Source organism: Topomyia yanbarensis, chromosome 2, assembly GCF_030247195.1.
Source record: "Topomyia yanbarensis strain Yona2022 chromosome 2, ASM3024719v1, whole genome shotgun sequence".
NCBI classification, from domain to species: Eukaryota; Metazoa; Arthropoda; class Insecta; order Diptera; family Culicidae; genus Topomyia; species Topomyia yanbarensis.
In genome coordinates this window covers 443,219,992-443,234,083 of record NC_080671.1, presented here as the reverse complement: position 1 = coordinate 443,234,083, position 14,092 = coordinate 443,219,992, and the positions used below count along the sequence as shown (strand labels likewise).

The 14,092-nt window shown below is 40.9% G+C and overlaps 1 protein-coding gene across 1 annotated transcript; it reads right to left on the bottom strand.

The window, feature by feature from the left end:
- Nucleotides 1-13,465: 13,465 nt before the first annotated feature.
- On the bottom strand, nt 13,466-14,060 carry LOC131685663 (small ribosomal subunit protein uS12). Its single transcript, XM_058969532.1, has one exon. It carries the CDS (start codon nt 14,008-14,010, stop codon nt 13,579-13,581), a length of 432 nt encoding a protein of 143 aa, XP_058825515.1. The 5' UTR covers nt 14,011-14,060; the 3' UTR covers nt 13,466-13,578.
- Nucleotides 14,061-14,092: the final 32 nt, after the last annotated feature.

Genomic DNA, 14,092 nt, shown 5'->3' with positions numbered 1-14,092 from the left:
ATTGCTTCAATCTACATTCCTCCTAGAGCCTCGGTAGGGCACCGAACGCTTTGTAATATCACGGAATCCTTACCAGCACCGCGGCTAGTTCTAGGAGACTTTAACTCGCACGGTACGGTATGGGGTTGTCTTCACGATGATAATAGATCAACATTATTCCAAGATCTTTGCAACAATTTCAACATGACCAGCTTAAACACGGGAGAAATGACGCGGATTCCTACACCACCAGCACGCGCAAGCGCGTTGGATTTATCGCTATACTCGACATCGTTACAGTTCGATTGCATGTGGAAGGTGATCCCTGATCCCCACGGTAGCGATCATTTGCCTATCGTGATTTCAATTGCTAACGGTTCAAGACCATCGGAAACAATCAATGTCTCGTATGACCTCACACGGAACATTGATTGGAAGAGTTACGCGACCGCGATATCCGTTAAAATCGAATCAACTCAAGACCTTCCTCCGGAGGAAGAGTACGGGTTTTTGGCTGGCTTGATTCTCGACAGTGCGAATCAAGCTCAGACTAAACCAGTACCCAGCGCGAATACCCATGGACGGTCTCCCACCCTGTGGTGGGATAAAGAGTGCTCAGAGCTGTACGCGGAAGAGTCCACTGCATATAAGGCCTTCCGGGAAGACGGGTTACCCGCTAGCTATCAGCAGTACGCGTCGCTAGAAAGGCGAATGAAGAGTTTAATGAAAGCCAAAAACGCAGTTATTGGCGCCGGTTCGTCGACGGGTTAACGACAGAAACAGCGATGAGCACTCTTTGGGGTACGGCTCGACGTATGCGTAACCGAAACAGTACCAACGTGAACGTGGAATATTCAAACCGTTGGATATTCGCTTTCGCCAAGACGATCTGTCCGGACTCTGTCCCGGTACAGAAAACGTACCACACCGCGTCTCCTCACGATACCGCGAACGAAAAACCGTTTTCGATGGTGGAGTTCTCACTTGCTCTCTTATCATGCAACAATAACGCCCCAGGGTTAGACAGAATCAAATTCAACTTGCTGAAGAATCTGCCTGACACTGCAAAAAGGCGCTTGTTGAATTTATTTAACAATGTACTTGAGGGTAACATTATCCCTCATGACTGGAGGCAAGTGAAGGTCATCTCCATTCAAAACCAGGAAAACCAGCCTCCGACCACAACTCGTATCGGCCGATTGCAATACTGTCCTGTATTAGGAAATTGTTCGAGAAAATGATCTTGTTTCGCCTCGACAAATTGGGTTGAAGTAAATGGCTTACTGTCAGATACACAATTTGGCTTCCGCAAAGGCAAGCGGACGAACGATTGCCTTGCGTTGCTTTCTGCAGAAATCCAAATGGCCTATGCTAACAAAAAGCAGATGGCATCAGTTTTCTTGGATATTAAGGGGGCTTTTGATTCAGTTTCTATCAATATTCTGTCAGAAAAGCTGCACCAGCATGGTCTTTCACCAATTTTAAAAATTTTTTTTGCTAAACCTGTTGTCTGAAAAGCACTTTTCGCATGGCGATTTAATAACATTGCGATTTAGCTACATGGGTCTTCCCCAGGGCTCATGTCTAAGTCCCCTACTCTACAAGTTTTACGTGAATGACGTTGACGATTGTCTTGCCAATTCATGCACGCTAAGGCAACTTGCAGACGACGGGGTGGTCTCTGTTACAGGGTCCAAAGCTGCCGACTTGCAAGGGCCATTACAAAATACCTTGAACAATTTGTTTGCTTGGGCTCTTCGGCTGGGTATCGAGTTCTCCACGGAGAAAACTGAGCTGGTCGTCTTCTCTAGGAAGCGTGAACCAGCGCAACTACAGCTTCAATTAATGGATCAAACTATTGCTCAGGCTTCAACATTCAAATATCTCGGGGTCTGGTTCGACTCTAAAGGTACCTGGGGATGTCACATTAGGTATCTGAAACAGAAATGCCAACAAAGGATCAATTTTCTCCGGACAATAACTGGAACATGGTGGGGTGCCCACCCAGGAGACCTGATCAGGCTATAACATACAACGATATTGTCGGTGATGGAATGCGGGTGTTTCTGTTTCCGCTCCGCTGCGAACATACACTTCATCAAACTGGAAAGAATCCAGTATCGTTGCTTGCGCATTGCCTTGGGTTGCATGCACTCGACCCATACTATGAGTCTCGAAGTGCTGGCGGGCGTTCTTCCGCTAAAAAATCCATTTCGGGAACTCTCATATCGATTGCTCATCCGATGCGACATTCTGAACCCGTTGGTGATTCAAAATTTTGAGAGGCTCGTCGAGCTTAATTCTCAAACCCGTTTTATGTCCTTGTACTTCGACTACATGGCACAGAGCATCAATCCTTCTTCGTACAATCCCAACCGTGTCCGTTTCCTAGATACTTCTGATTCTACTGTATTCTTCGACACATCCATGAAGGAAGAGATTCGTGGAATCCCGGACCATATACGCCCGCAAGTGATCCCCAATATATTTTATAATAAATTCCGAGAAGTCGACTGCGACAAAATGTTTTACACTGACGGATCAAATCTCGATGGGTCCACTGGCATCGGTATCTTCAACAATACTATCACCGCTTCATTCAAGCTCAATGATCCCGCTTCAGTTTACGTCGCAGAGTTAGCTGCAATTCAATACACTTGGGATCATCGACACTCTGCCCACAGATCACTACTTCATCGTTTCGGACAGCTTCAGCTCTATCGAGGCTCTTCGTGCGATGAAGCCTAAAAAGCAATTCCCGTATTTTCTAGGGAAGATACAGGAGTCCTTGTGTGCGTTATCTGAAAAATCTTATCAGACTACCTTTGTTTGGGTCCCCTCTCATTGTGCTATCCCGGGCAATGAAAAGACCGACTCATTAGCAAAGGTGAGCGCATTAAATGGTGACATATACGAAAGACCAATTTGATTCATCGAGCTCGGTAATGGATCATCTTTGGTGGATTATCCGATTGCTGCTGAGGAGGAGCAGCGTGTAACTGTTGAAAGAGTAAAGATGCTACCGCTGAAGGTAAACAGCGAAGAAAAAGTGAATATGGAAACATCGCAAAATGATCCTCTAGAAGAACGATGACTGGAAAAGGGAAAAAGTAATTGAGTTCTACAAGATGACGACACGAATGAACTCACGATGAATGAAGTTCATGTTTGACAATTCTCGGTGGTTTGTTTACTTTATCAGTTGCGTGAGTGCGAGTGCAACGGGTGCTCATCTGTTACATTCGAACTCACGTAACTTCCATGTAAACAAACCACCGAGAATTGTCAAACGAAGTTCATCCGGCTCATTTTGTGGGGTTATGTCGGTTGGTGTAAAACCTAATAGTGAAAGTGATCAAAGTGTGTACGACTCTTTAAGTGAAAATGAAGAGCTGAGAGATTGTGAACTTCGACGATCTGCTAGGAAGACTCGTGGTGCTGTGCTTCAGCATTTAAACGACTTCGTGCTAGACATTGCAGCAGGAAGTGCGGAATGTATGCAAGAAGAGCCTAACAGTGTTGAAGAAGCCAAGCAGAGTCATATGTGGCGCAATGCTATGGCCGATGAACTTGAGTCACATCGTCAGAATGAAACGTGGGAACCAGTTTCACCACCGAAAAGTCGTAAAATAATCGGTTCGAAATGGGTTTTTAAGGTGAAGAAGAACGAGTTTGGACAAGTTGTGAAGTGTAAGGCATTGATTTTGATCAAGTGTATGCTCCAGTGACAACAAGCTACGTTCCCTACGTTCCCCGCTGCTGCCGCAAAGAAAGGACTCGTTAACACTCGGAATACCAAGGGGGTGAAAAAAATGGGAACGCTTGCTTTGACCGGTCATGTCTCAGCCGTTACATGATCGATTTTGGATCTACCTTCACCAATAGAAAGGTATATCTTTTGTGAACACGTCGAATTAAAAAAATAGAAGAATATAGTTGTCTATAGTGAGTTGCAGTAAAAAGAGAGTGACAGAGTCAGTGAGAAAGGAATGGGAACGCTTCTTTGACTTGCCATATCTTAGCTGTTTGCTCACCAATTTTAATTATTTCTTCATCATTGGATGGGTGGATCTTTTATGAGAACAGTGAACGAAGAGTGATGGAGGGCAAATTTGTGTATCTGAAGTGGTTGTAGGGAGAGTAATTGAGAGTCGGTGCAGACGAAATGAGTTTTTCTGTTCAAACAGTCGTTTCACGACCATTTGTCAGCCAATTTCAATTTTCCTTACACCAGTGCAATCCTTGGAGCTTCTAGACTTGTAGTATATGCAATAAGTGGTGGATTTTCAAGGATTACTGTACTTTTTCGAGGTTTTAGGAGATAGGATTTTTGCAATGTACGTGGCGTGCGGCATTGAGGTTCTTTGCGACTTGTTAGTTTTACGGTTTGAGAATTGCCTGTTTACTCAATAGTTCTACATATTATACATGGATATTATTGTGTCAAAATGTTTGCACAAGCGTGGAGAAACACAATATTGTATGTAAGTTACTTGATAGTAGAGTGTGTTAGGACGATTCAGTAAATACGAGGAGGTTCGGAATTTTAAGGTATTCGTCATATAACTTCAAATTTGAAGCGATGACCTATGCATTTTGATACACCAGTCGATTGTAGTTGATGGCGGCTACAATTTCTGAAGAGGGACATTTTTATGTTTTCTCAAAAAATGGCCAAAGGTACGTGGAAGTACAGAAATTTCGTTTAGTTCGCAAATGGCGTCGAGTTCGAAGCGATGGCCTATACCTTTTTATATACCAATCGATTTTAATTGATTTTGGTTACAATTTCTGGAAGAACAATTTTTGTATTTTCTAAAAAAATAGACAAAAGTACGTAGAACTACAGTAATTTCATTTAGTTGACAGATAGCTTTAAGTATTCAGAGCTATCACCTGTGCAATTTGTACACCGATCGTTTGTAGTTGATTTTGGCTATAGTTTCTGAAAGGGCAAATTTTTATATTTTCTCAGAGAATAGCCAAAAATACGTACAAGTACAGAAGTTTCATTTAGTGGGTGAATAGCGTCGAGTTCTAAGGGATGATTTGTGCTTTTTTGTACACCAATCGCTTGTAATTGATGGCGGCTATTTTTGAAAGAACACATTTTTATATTTTCTCAAAAAATAGACAAAATACGTAGAAGTACGGAAATTTGATGTAGTTGGCAAATAAGGTCAAATTCAAAGTGATGGCCTACACTTTTATATATACCAATCGATTGTAATTGATTTCAGCTACAATTGTTGCAAGATAAACTTTTCATATTTTCCCAAAAAACGACAAAAATACGTAGAAGTACAGAAATTTCGTCTGATTGGCACATAACTGCGAATTCCCGTACTTCTACGTATTTTTGGCTAATTTTTGAGAAACTATAAACAATTGTTCTTTCAGAAATTGTAGCCGCCATCAATTACAATAGATTGGTGTATAAATAGTGTAGGTCATCCCTTTTAATTTGCAGTTATTTGCCAATCAAACGAAATTTCTGTACTTCTACGTATTTTTGTCGTTTTTTTAAAGAAAATATAAAAAGTTTATCTTGCAACAATTGTAGCCGAAATCAATTACAGTCGATTGGTGTATAGAAAAGTGTAAATCATCCCTTGGAGTTCGACGTTGTTTGCCCACTAAATGAAGTTTCTGTGCTTGTACGTGTTTTTGACTTTTTTTTGGAAAATGTAAAAATGTGTTCTTTCAGGAATTGTAGCCGAAATCAATTACAATCGATTGGTGTATGGATTGCATAGGTGATAGCTTTGAATACTTAAAGTTGTTTGTCAGCTGGGTGAAATTACTGTAGTTCTACGTACTTTGGTCTATTTTTGAGAAAATATAAAAATCGTTCTTCCAGAAATTGTAACCAGAATCAATTGTAATCGATTGGTATATAAAGGGGTGTAGGCCATCACTTTGAATTCGACGTTGTTTGCGAGTTAAGTGAAGTTTCTGTACTTCTACGTACTTTTGGCTGTTTTTTGAGAAAGTATAAAGGTGTGTTTTTTCAGAGATTGTAGCCGCCATCAGTTGCAGTCGACTGGTGTATTAGAGTGTATGGGTCGTCGCTTCAAATTTGAGGTTATATGACGAATGTTTTAAAATTCTGAACTTCTTCGTATTTACTGAATCGTCCTAACACACTCTATTGTTTGGTAGCTTACATACAATGTTGTGTTTCTCCACGTTTGTGCAAGCATTTTGATATAATAATGTCCATGTATATTATGTAGAACTATTGAGTAACCAGGGAATTTCCAAACCGTAAAACTAACAAGTCGCAAAGAGTTTCAATGCCGTGTGCCACGTACATTGTGGGGATCTTGTCTCCTGAAGACTCGAAAAAGTGTGGTAATTTTTGAAGATCTGCTGTTTATTGCATGTGTTGCAGGTCTGGAAGCTCTAAGGATTGCATTGGTGTAAGGAGGATTGAGATTGGCTGACAAATGGTCGTGATACGATTGTTTGAACAGAGGAACTCATTTCGTCTGCACTGACTCTCAATTACTTTTTTTACAATTGCTTCAGATATGCAAATTTGCTTTCCATCATTCTTTGTTCACTGTTTTTATAAAGGATTTACCTATCCAATGGTGAAGAAAGAATTAAGATTGGTGAGCGGACAGCTAAGATATGGCAGGTCAAAGAAGCGTTCCCATTTTTTTTCTCACTGACTTTGTTATACTCTTTTTACTGTGACTTACGGTAGACAACTTTATTCTTCTATTTTTTTATTTGACGTGTTCGCAAAAGACATATCTTTCTATTGGTGGGGACAGATTTGAAATCGATTATGTAACGGCTGAGGTGTGACCGGTCAAGGTAGGCGTTCCCATTTTTTTAGACCCCCTTGGTAGTCCGCGTAACTTTTTACCCCCTTGGTATTCCGAGTGTTAAACATCTCGACATTAAGACGGTCTACTTGAATGCGGAAGAAGTGTTTATGAAACAACCCCCGGGTTATGTTGTGCCAGGACGGGAAGATCTAGTCTGTCGTCTCAAACGCAGCATTTATGTTCTGCGTCAGTCAGCGAGATGAGATGTTGGAACCAAAAGCTACAGAGTGTTCTTGGTCGGCTTGGTTTCCAACAGTCTACAGCAGATCGGTGTTTATTCGTCAAAAAGGAACGTGGTACAACTGTTTTTCAATTGGTTTACGTGGACGATATCCTCGTCGCAACAGCCGATACAAAGGAGATGAAGCGAATAATTGAAGCTCTCAACATCGAATTTGAGTTAACCTGTCTGGGAGACGTGCAGCACTTCTTGGGTATGGAAGTAAAACACGAAGAAAGTATGTTCAAGCTTCGTTTGCTTAGTTATATTGAACAGCTGATCGACAGATTCGGGATGCTTCAGGCTAAAGCGTCAATATGCCCGATGGATCCTGGGTATGTCAAAACTGTTGATGCGAGCGATGACTTTGAGAATGTGACTCTGTACCGAAGTTTAGTGGGCGGTCTGCTTTATCTTGCGGTATGTGTTCGACCGGATATTGCCGCAATTGCGGCCATTCTCGGACGAAAGTTTGCTAAGCCTTCGGAACGAGATTGGACAGCTGCCAAGCGTGTACTGCGTTATCTGCAGGGCACGAAGAAGTATTATCTACATTTGGCACTGGGTGACGAGTGTTTTATCAGGATACAGTGATTCGGACTGGGCAGATGATGCAGAGATGCGACGGTCAACGACGGGATTCGTTTTTAAATTCGGCGACGGTGAGATCACTTGGGCTAGCAGACGTCAGAGAAGTGTTACACTTAGTTCCATGGAGGCCAAGTATGTCGCACTCTGCGAAGCATGCCAAGATGCAATCTGGCTCAGAAATCTCCTGCGTGATTTAGACGGAGAACAGTTTAAGCCGACAATATTGAGAGAGGATAATCAGAGCTGTATAACGTTTATAAGGACAGGACGGTCGAGTCGAAAGTCGAAGCATATCGACACCAAGGAGCGTTTCGTGGAAGAGCTTTGCAGTAGCGGACAGTTAACGCTGGAGTACTGTCCGACGGATTTTATGGCAGTAGAACGCACGTTTTGTAATTGAAAAAAGTGGCAGCACTGCCGAATTTCTCGGAAGTGATTTTGTGTTCCTCCCATAGTTTACAAAATTTTGCAGTGAAATATAGTATATTTAATAGGAAATCGAAGTTAATCGCTCGGTAGGTCGTTTCTCCTGTTGTGTTATGTGTTAGTAGGCAAAAATATCGTTGGAATAGTGTAATTTGACGTAGTGATTTTATCGTCACATCACAATTATTTTACTATGTATGTGCGCGACTCGAGCGAGCTACCAAAAAAATGTTCCCACTTAGCATCGACAGCGCCATCTGAACTTGACTAGTTGAAGCAACGATTTCACTGATTCCCAGTTAAACTCATTCCGGAACCGGTTCGGATATCAGAATGGAGTCAGTACCCGGTCAAAAAAATGCGAAGATCGTCAGGCGATTTAAATCGTTTGACGTTTGACTCAACTCGCCTGTGCTAATTGCCCCTAGGAACAAATGCTATTTGCGAATGCGATTTAAAGGCAATTTCAATACTTAGACGACAAATTTTCTGGCGGCTGCAATGGACTTGGTTGTTTTTGCATTTTTCAAACATGGCGGTTAGTGTTATCCACATTATTCATATTATTTATCTTATTAATTCAATAATTTTTTTTATTGTTTTATTCATGTTGTTTGTTTCATTTGTTTTAATCATTTTATTAAATTGTTAGTTTTTCCCAGTTCATATATTGTTCAGTTTCTTCATTTTATTAATTCGGTTTAGTCAGTTCTTTTAGTTATTGGATGACAGTTAGTTAGCTTGAAACAATTTAGTTTACTCTCTTAATTTCATAACTTTTTAAATATTGTCTGATTTTCATTTGAGCTAATTTGATTTGTTTTATTAATTTGATTTATATGGATCATTCTATCCATTTTATGAATAACTTTTTTTGCTTCATAATTGTTTTGATTTTTGGTTTGTTTTGTTATTGTTTTTTAATTTATTCAGTTTATTATACGTGTTACACGTGCAGGACTCGAGACTGTGCTTGTCTCACATATAGTTGCTTGCCAGCTTTGCGTGCGTTTGGCAATTTAATGAATAATACAACAGTTATATGTATGAGAGGTGTCTCATCCCACTGATGGGTGGATTAAATCGGTTTTATGTATACATGTGTGTATATATGTGTATGTGTTTATGTGTGTATATGTACATATAAATGTTCAAAAAATGGTTGCATTATACACGGGATTGTTTTGTAGTGTACACATATAATCTATTAATGTGAAAAACTGATATTTCTGGATAGAAGTCAGATCTTCCTCCAATTACAGCTCCTTGGAGATCTCCAATGGAACAACTTACACAAGTCCAACAGGCAGTGACACCAGACTAGGAGAAACGGAAGCGCTGAGGAAAACACGGAGTCTATCGGTTCTTTTTTATTATTTCCGCTTTTCTTAAATAGGCAGGAATTCAAGAAATGTGGATGAGAGTTAAAGGAGACATAAATGGGAGATAGGAATGAAGGTAGAAAACTGAAAAAATGGTAAGTTCTAGTACACATGTGTTATGTTATATATATATATACAAATTGAACCATTATAATAAATACGCGTCGATTTCCTGCTAAAATGGTATCGAAAGTTTTACTGTAATGCTACAATCCAATTGATACAAACATTACAGTAAGGCGGGGCTAGTTGATGGAACGATGACCTCGGAACATGTCTGGCACTGTACACGAAATGGGTTATCGGAAAGTCAATTGAGCTAACACCTTCCTAAATCCGTGAACCAAGTTATTTGCATGAATGTTTAAATACATGCAAACATCTTTTTTCTGTAAATCACTACCAGCTAGTGGGAGATAGGAAGGTTAACACACACACACACACACACACATATACGAAAGACCAATTTGCTTCAACGAATTTTTTAGTATTTGTCGTCAGAGGACACTCAACAGTTGGCAAACCTCGTGGAGCAATGGTGAACTTGGACGATGGCTACATTCGATTATCCCAAAGGTATCAACGAAGCCTTGGTTCAGGGGGATGGATGTGGGTCGGGATTTCATTCGTGTAATGCCCCGACTTATGTCCAATCACTACACCTTGGATGCGCATTTGCGGCGTATTGGGCTTGCCGAAAGTAGTCTGTGCGCTTGTGACGAGAGCTATCACGACATCGAGCACGTTGTCTGGGTATGCGCCGGGTATTTGGACGTCAGGTCTCCGTTAAAGGATTCCCTTCGGGCCCTAGGTAGACCACCCCATGTACCAGTCCGAGATATGCTATATCCGTTTGAGCGAAAGTTGCAAGTTTCGCTCTTCTTTCCCTGTCACCATACGCCTTCTCTCCCTGTCCTTGATACAACTGCTGCTACACTGATGTGAAAATAAACCACCCTCTGAATATCTTAACCAAGCATAAGTTTTCGTTAAAAAAATCAAATTTGTATTCTGTATTCCTAGTTTTAAGATAGCTATAATTTTTACTCTTTGTTGAAACTCTTGTCGTCCATCTTGTAAATAGAATTGTATCCCTAGTTTTAAGATATCTGTGAAAATTCTCATAAATATTAGTTCTCCCTTTTGTGTACTAAACTATATTGTTAGTTTTAAGATAACTGTAAAATATTTCGTAAAATACTATTACTCCCCCTCTTGTATATCAAAGTGAATCCCTTGTTTTAAATTTTTTCATAAAAAAATCTTTTGGCCCTCTTTTGTATATTGAATCTTATTTCTAGTCTTAAGATAGCTGTAAACTTTCTTTTCCTTTGTAAAAAAATATTTCAACATTGTAACCTCCTAGTTTTAAGATATCCAAAATGTAAAAACAAAAGCATTTGGCACCGCCAAGCTAACGCATTTGTGCCTATCAAATAAACGAAATGAATAAAAAAAAAAACGCAAAGGTTATAAAGAATTATCAGTCACAGGGAGGATAGCAGATGACAGTTATTCGGTAAAAGTGTATTAGGCAATCCATCAGACGTTTGTTTGACAATTCAGCGGTGGGTTTTGTCAACAAGTCTACTCCTGCGAGCAGAAAAAATCTTCAGGTACTTGAATGCGAAACTTCAGCGATCATTCTATCTTTTATTAGAAGCTGAAGTTAAGCTGGACAACGCTTCATTGAAAACCAGCTCAATATTCTTCTTGGAGAACCCGATATGTAAATTTGCATCCAGAACTTGCACGAATACACTAACCAGTTAGTTGCTCTTTAGAGCGTATGCTAGTTGAATTTTTACCGAAATCAGCATAGGAAAATCATTCGTACCCTTCCGTTTGCGAAAGGCAAATTGAATTTTGAAAACAAGCCGTTAACCCTCATCCAATTGTCTAGGCGTAGTGTAATGCAATCGACCGATACGAATTGTGGTCGAAAGCGGGTTATATACGAATAACAATCAATGTTGCTTGTCTCCTGTCTCGTAGACCAATGCCCTTCTGCAGAAATCAGTTGTATGAATTCAACTATCGACTCTTTGTCGGATTAGCAGATACTTCAAAAATTGAGTTTCATTCTGTCAAGACCATTATTTAGTGCAGTACATAGGGAATTCATCGTTAAATGTGAGTTAATTATGTAGTTCATCGGAGCTATGTCACGCACTATTTTCTGCATAGAAACGGAGTACTGTCAACGTTTCATTGGCATGACGATTTTTGCCTAAGATTATGTTCCAGTTTTATGCGAAACAGACCACACCGACCCGAAAGGGCTGCTTATCATTTCTGAAAGCCGGTGTGCTTGGTTGAGTTAATCAATCAAGTCCTGAATAATTAGCTATCTCTTAGGCGCCAGTCATGCACTCCTTTCCTGAGCTAGCCTCATACCCAAGGCCCAAAGAGTCGACAACTAGCAGGGTCAACATGTCCCCCACCCAAGCGAATTGATCAATTTGCAAGTAGGAGCACATATCTACAAACCAGCCAAAAAGACCACCGAACCAATGAGAATGGACCGTGCCAGTCGAAGATCACAGGCCCAGCGCCATCTTTTACAGTTCCTGAAATTAGATATTTGTTAGTGCTACTTACAGATTTCATTTCCATGGTAGTAAGAAGTGTCTCATTCACTCTTGTAAAACGCGCTGACCGCTGTTCGTCTCTTCCGGCATTTCGATGCCGTCGGTCGACAATCTCATAGAAGAGGTCTCTTTCATCGAATCCTCAATTCCCGTCGAAAGTCGTATATGAGACACCCAAGGAATTCTACTGGCTCGAATATCAACTATCTGAAGCGAAAGACAATATTTATACCATTAAGCATATTCCCTAATCGAATAATCAACTAAGGTTGTCTGCCGATTCTAATGCAGAAACACTAATGATGTGACCATCAAGAATACGTCAGACTACCTTAATTGACCCCCTTCGACACCAGTTTGACCTTACCAAGCTGTAACGCGGGTGGCGGCGTGAAAACTGCCGAATAGGAGTTGAGAGCAGCTTGAAGCAACATCTGATGCTGCTCCGAATGTATGTGATATCCAAGACTGACTTGGATAGACAAGACTCACTGTTCTCCATTCACCCACATATACCTCTCTTTCCGGCTTTATATCACAAAACTCAGCATGTTTCCAAATGCCAACATTATTCATATAAGGGTTAAGTCGGTATAGCCCGGGAATGCAACAATATATAGAGTGCAGTGAATAAGTGTTTTATTTGCGTGGGACATGGATTAAGCAGCTGGTGTATCCTATGGTGACATTACATGTCACTATATTGGCGATGACGATATTACAGGATATAGTGACGCAGAATGGGAGGCCAATCTGGGACGAGAGGACGTCGCATCGAGCGGATTCATTTGCATGCTTCATAAAATTGCCGTCTCGTTGTGTTGAAAAATCCAGACCAGGTTTTGAATGTTTAAATGCAAAGCTGAGTACACAGTGCCTGATCCATTCAGGAAACATCAAGAGCTAAGTTAGCTAATCACCTTCATTTGCAATAACCGGAGATGCGCTGGAAAGGATTTTCATTGTTGAATAATTATTTAAATTTTGAAAATAAACTTGATGATCTCGCAAAACCATATAAAGTGACAAATAATCCCTTCCTACAATACGTCAATCTTTCACTAGTGTTTTATAGGATTGAACCAATATTTACAGTCGGACCATCTTGCTTGACCCAGCACATTGAAATAATTGATGCTTCAACCAATACTTACCATCCGTAGGAATACGAATTAAGTTTCCGAAGATCCTAAATTCGAGTCGATTCACCTTACGGCATCAAAAAAAGCCTTTAAAATATCACGGATTACACTACAAGATATGAACTGCCAAATTTGTATCAAGATTGTAAAACAGAAAGCGGATTAACACGATGATTTAGTTAAGTACTTCCCAGAAAAGCAAGTACTTTTAGATCTTACCTAGTTTCCGAATAAACAAACTACATAATCCAAGGAATCTTTCTCAATATATCCGCCAGTATAAACACCAAACAGCTCCCAGATAGAACATCCATTTCACGGAAGTTTGTATTCAGGTTTACTTTTACTCCATCACGTTAACAGCTGATCTTGTAGTATCTTAATTCCTATTGACAGAATTCTCAATTCTTACGATCGAGGCCGTTCCTTCTTCTCCTTGTACAGGGCCAGCAGCGATACGTTGGCAACCTTCACTACCTTGAAACGAACTCCGGGAATATCACCGACGGCATGGCCCTTGCGACCGAAACCGGCAACCAACACTTCGTCGTTCTCCTCGATGTAGTTCAGGCAACCATCCCGTGGCACGAAAGCGGTAATCTTTTTGCCGTTCTTGATGAGCTGGACACGGACACACTTGCGGATAGCGGAATTGGGCTGCTTAGCTTCGACGCCGACCTTTTCCAGCACGATTCCCTTGGCATGGGAGGCTCCCGCAAACGGGTTAGACTTCCAGCGCGTTCCCAGATGGGCCTTTTTGTAATCCTTGTCGGCCCAGCGCTGGTCCCGCCGGTGACGGATGTGCTTCCGAGCAGTACGAATTCCACGTGGTTTACCCATTCCGTACAAATGGCGTCCGAACCGAACAAACACTCAAGTAGAAAAGAGCTGCGGCTGTCAAAAAATGAAAAAAATAAAGACG

What these genes read in the sequence shown, in the direction of transcription:
- LOC131685663 (XM_058969532.1), bottom strand. Translation starts at nt 14,010, where the DNA reads ATGGGTAAACCACGTGGAATTCGTACTGCTCGGAAGCACATCCGTCAC.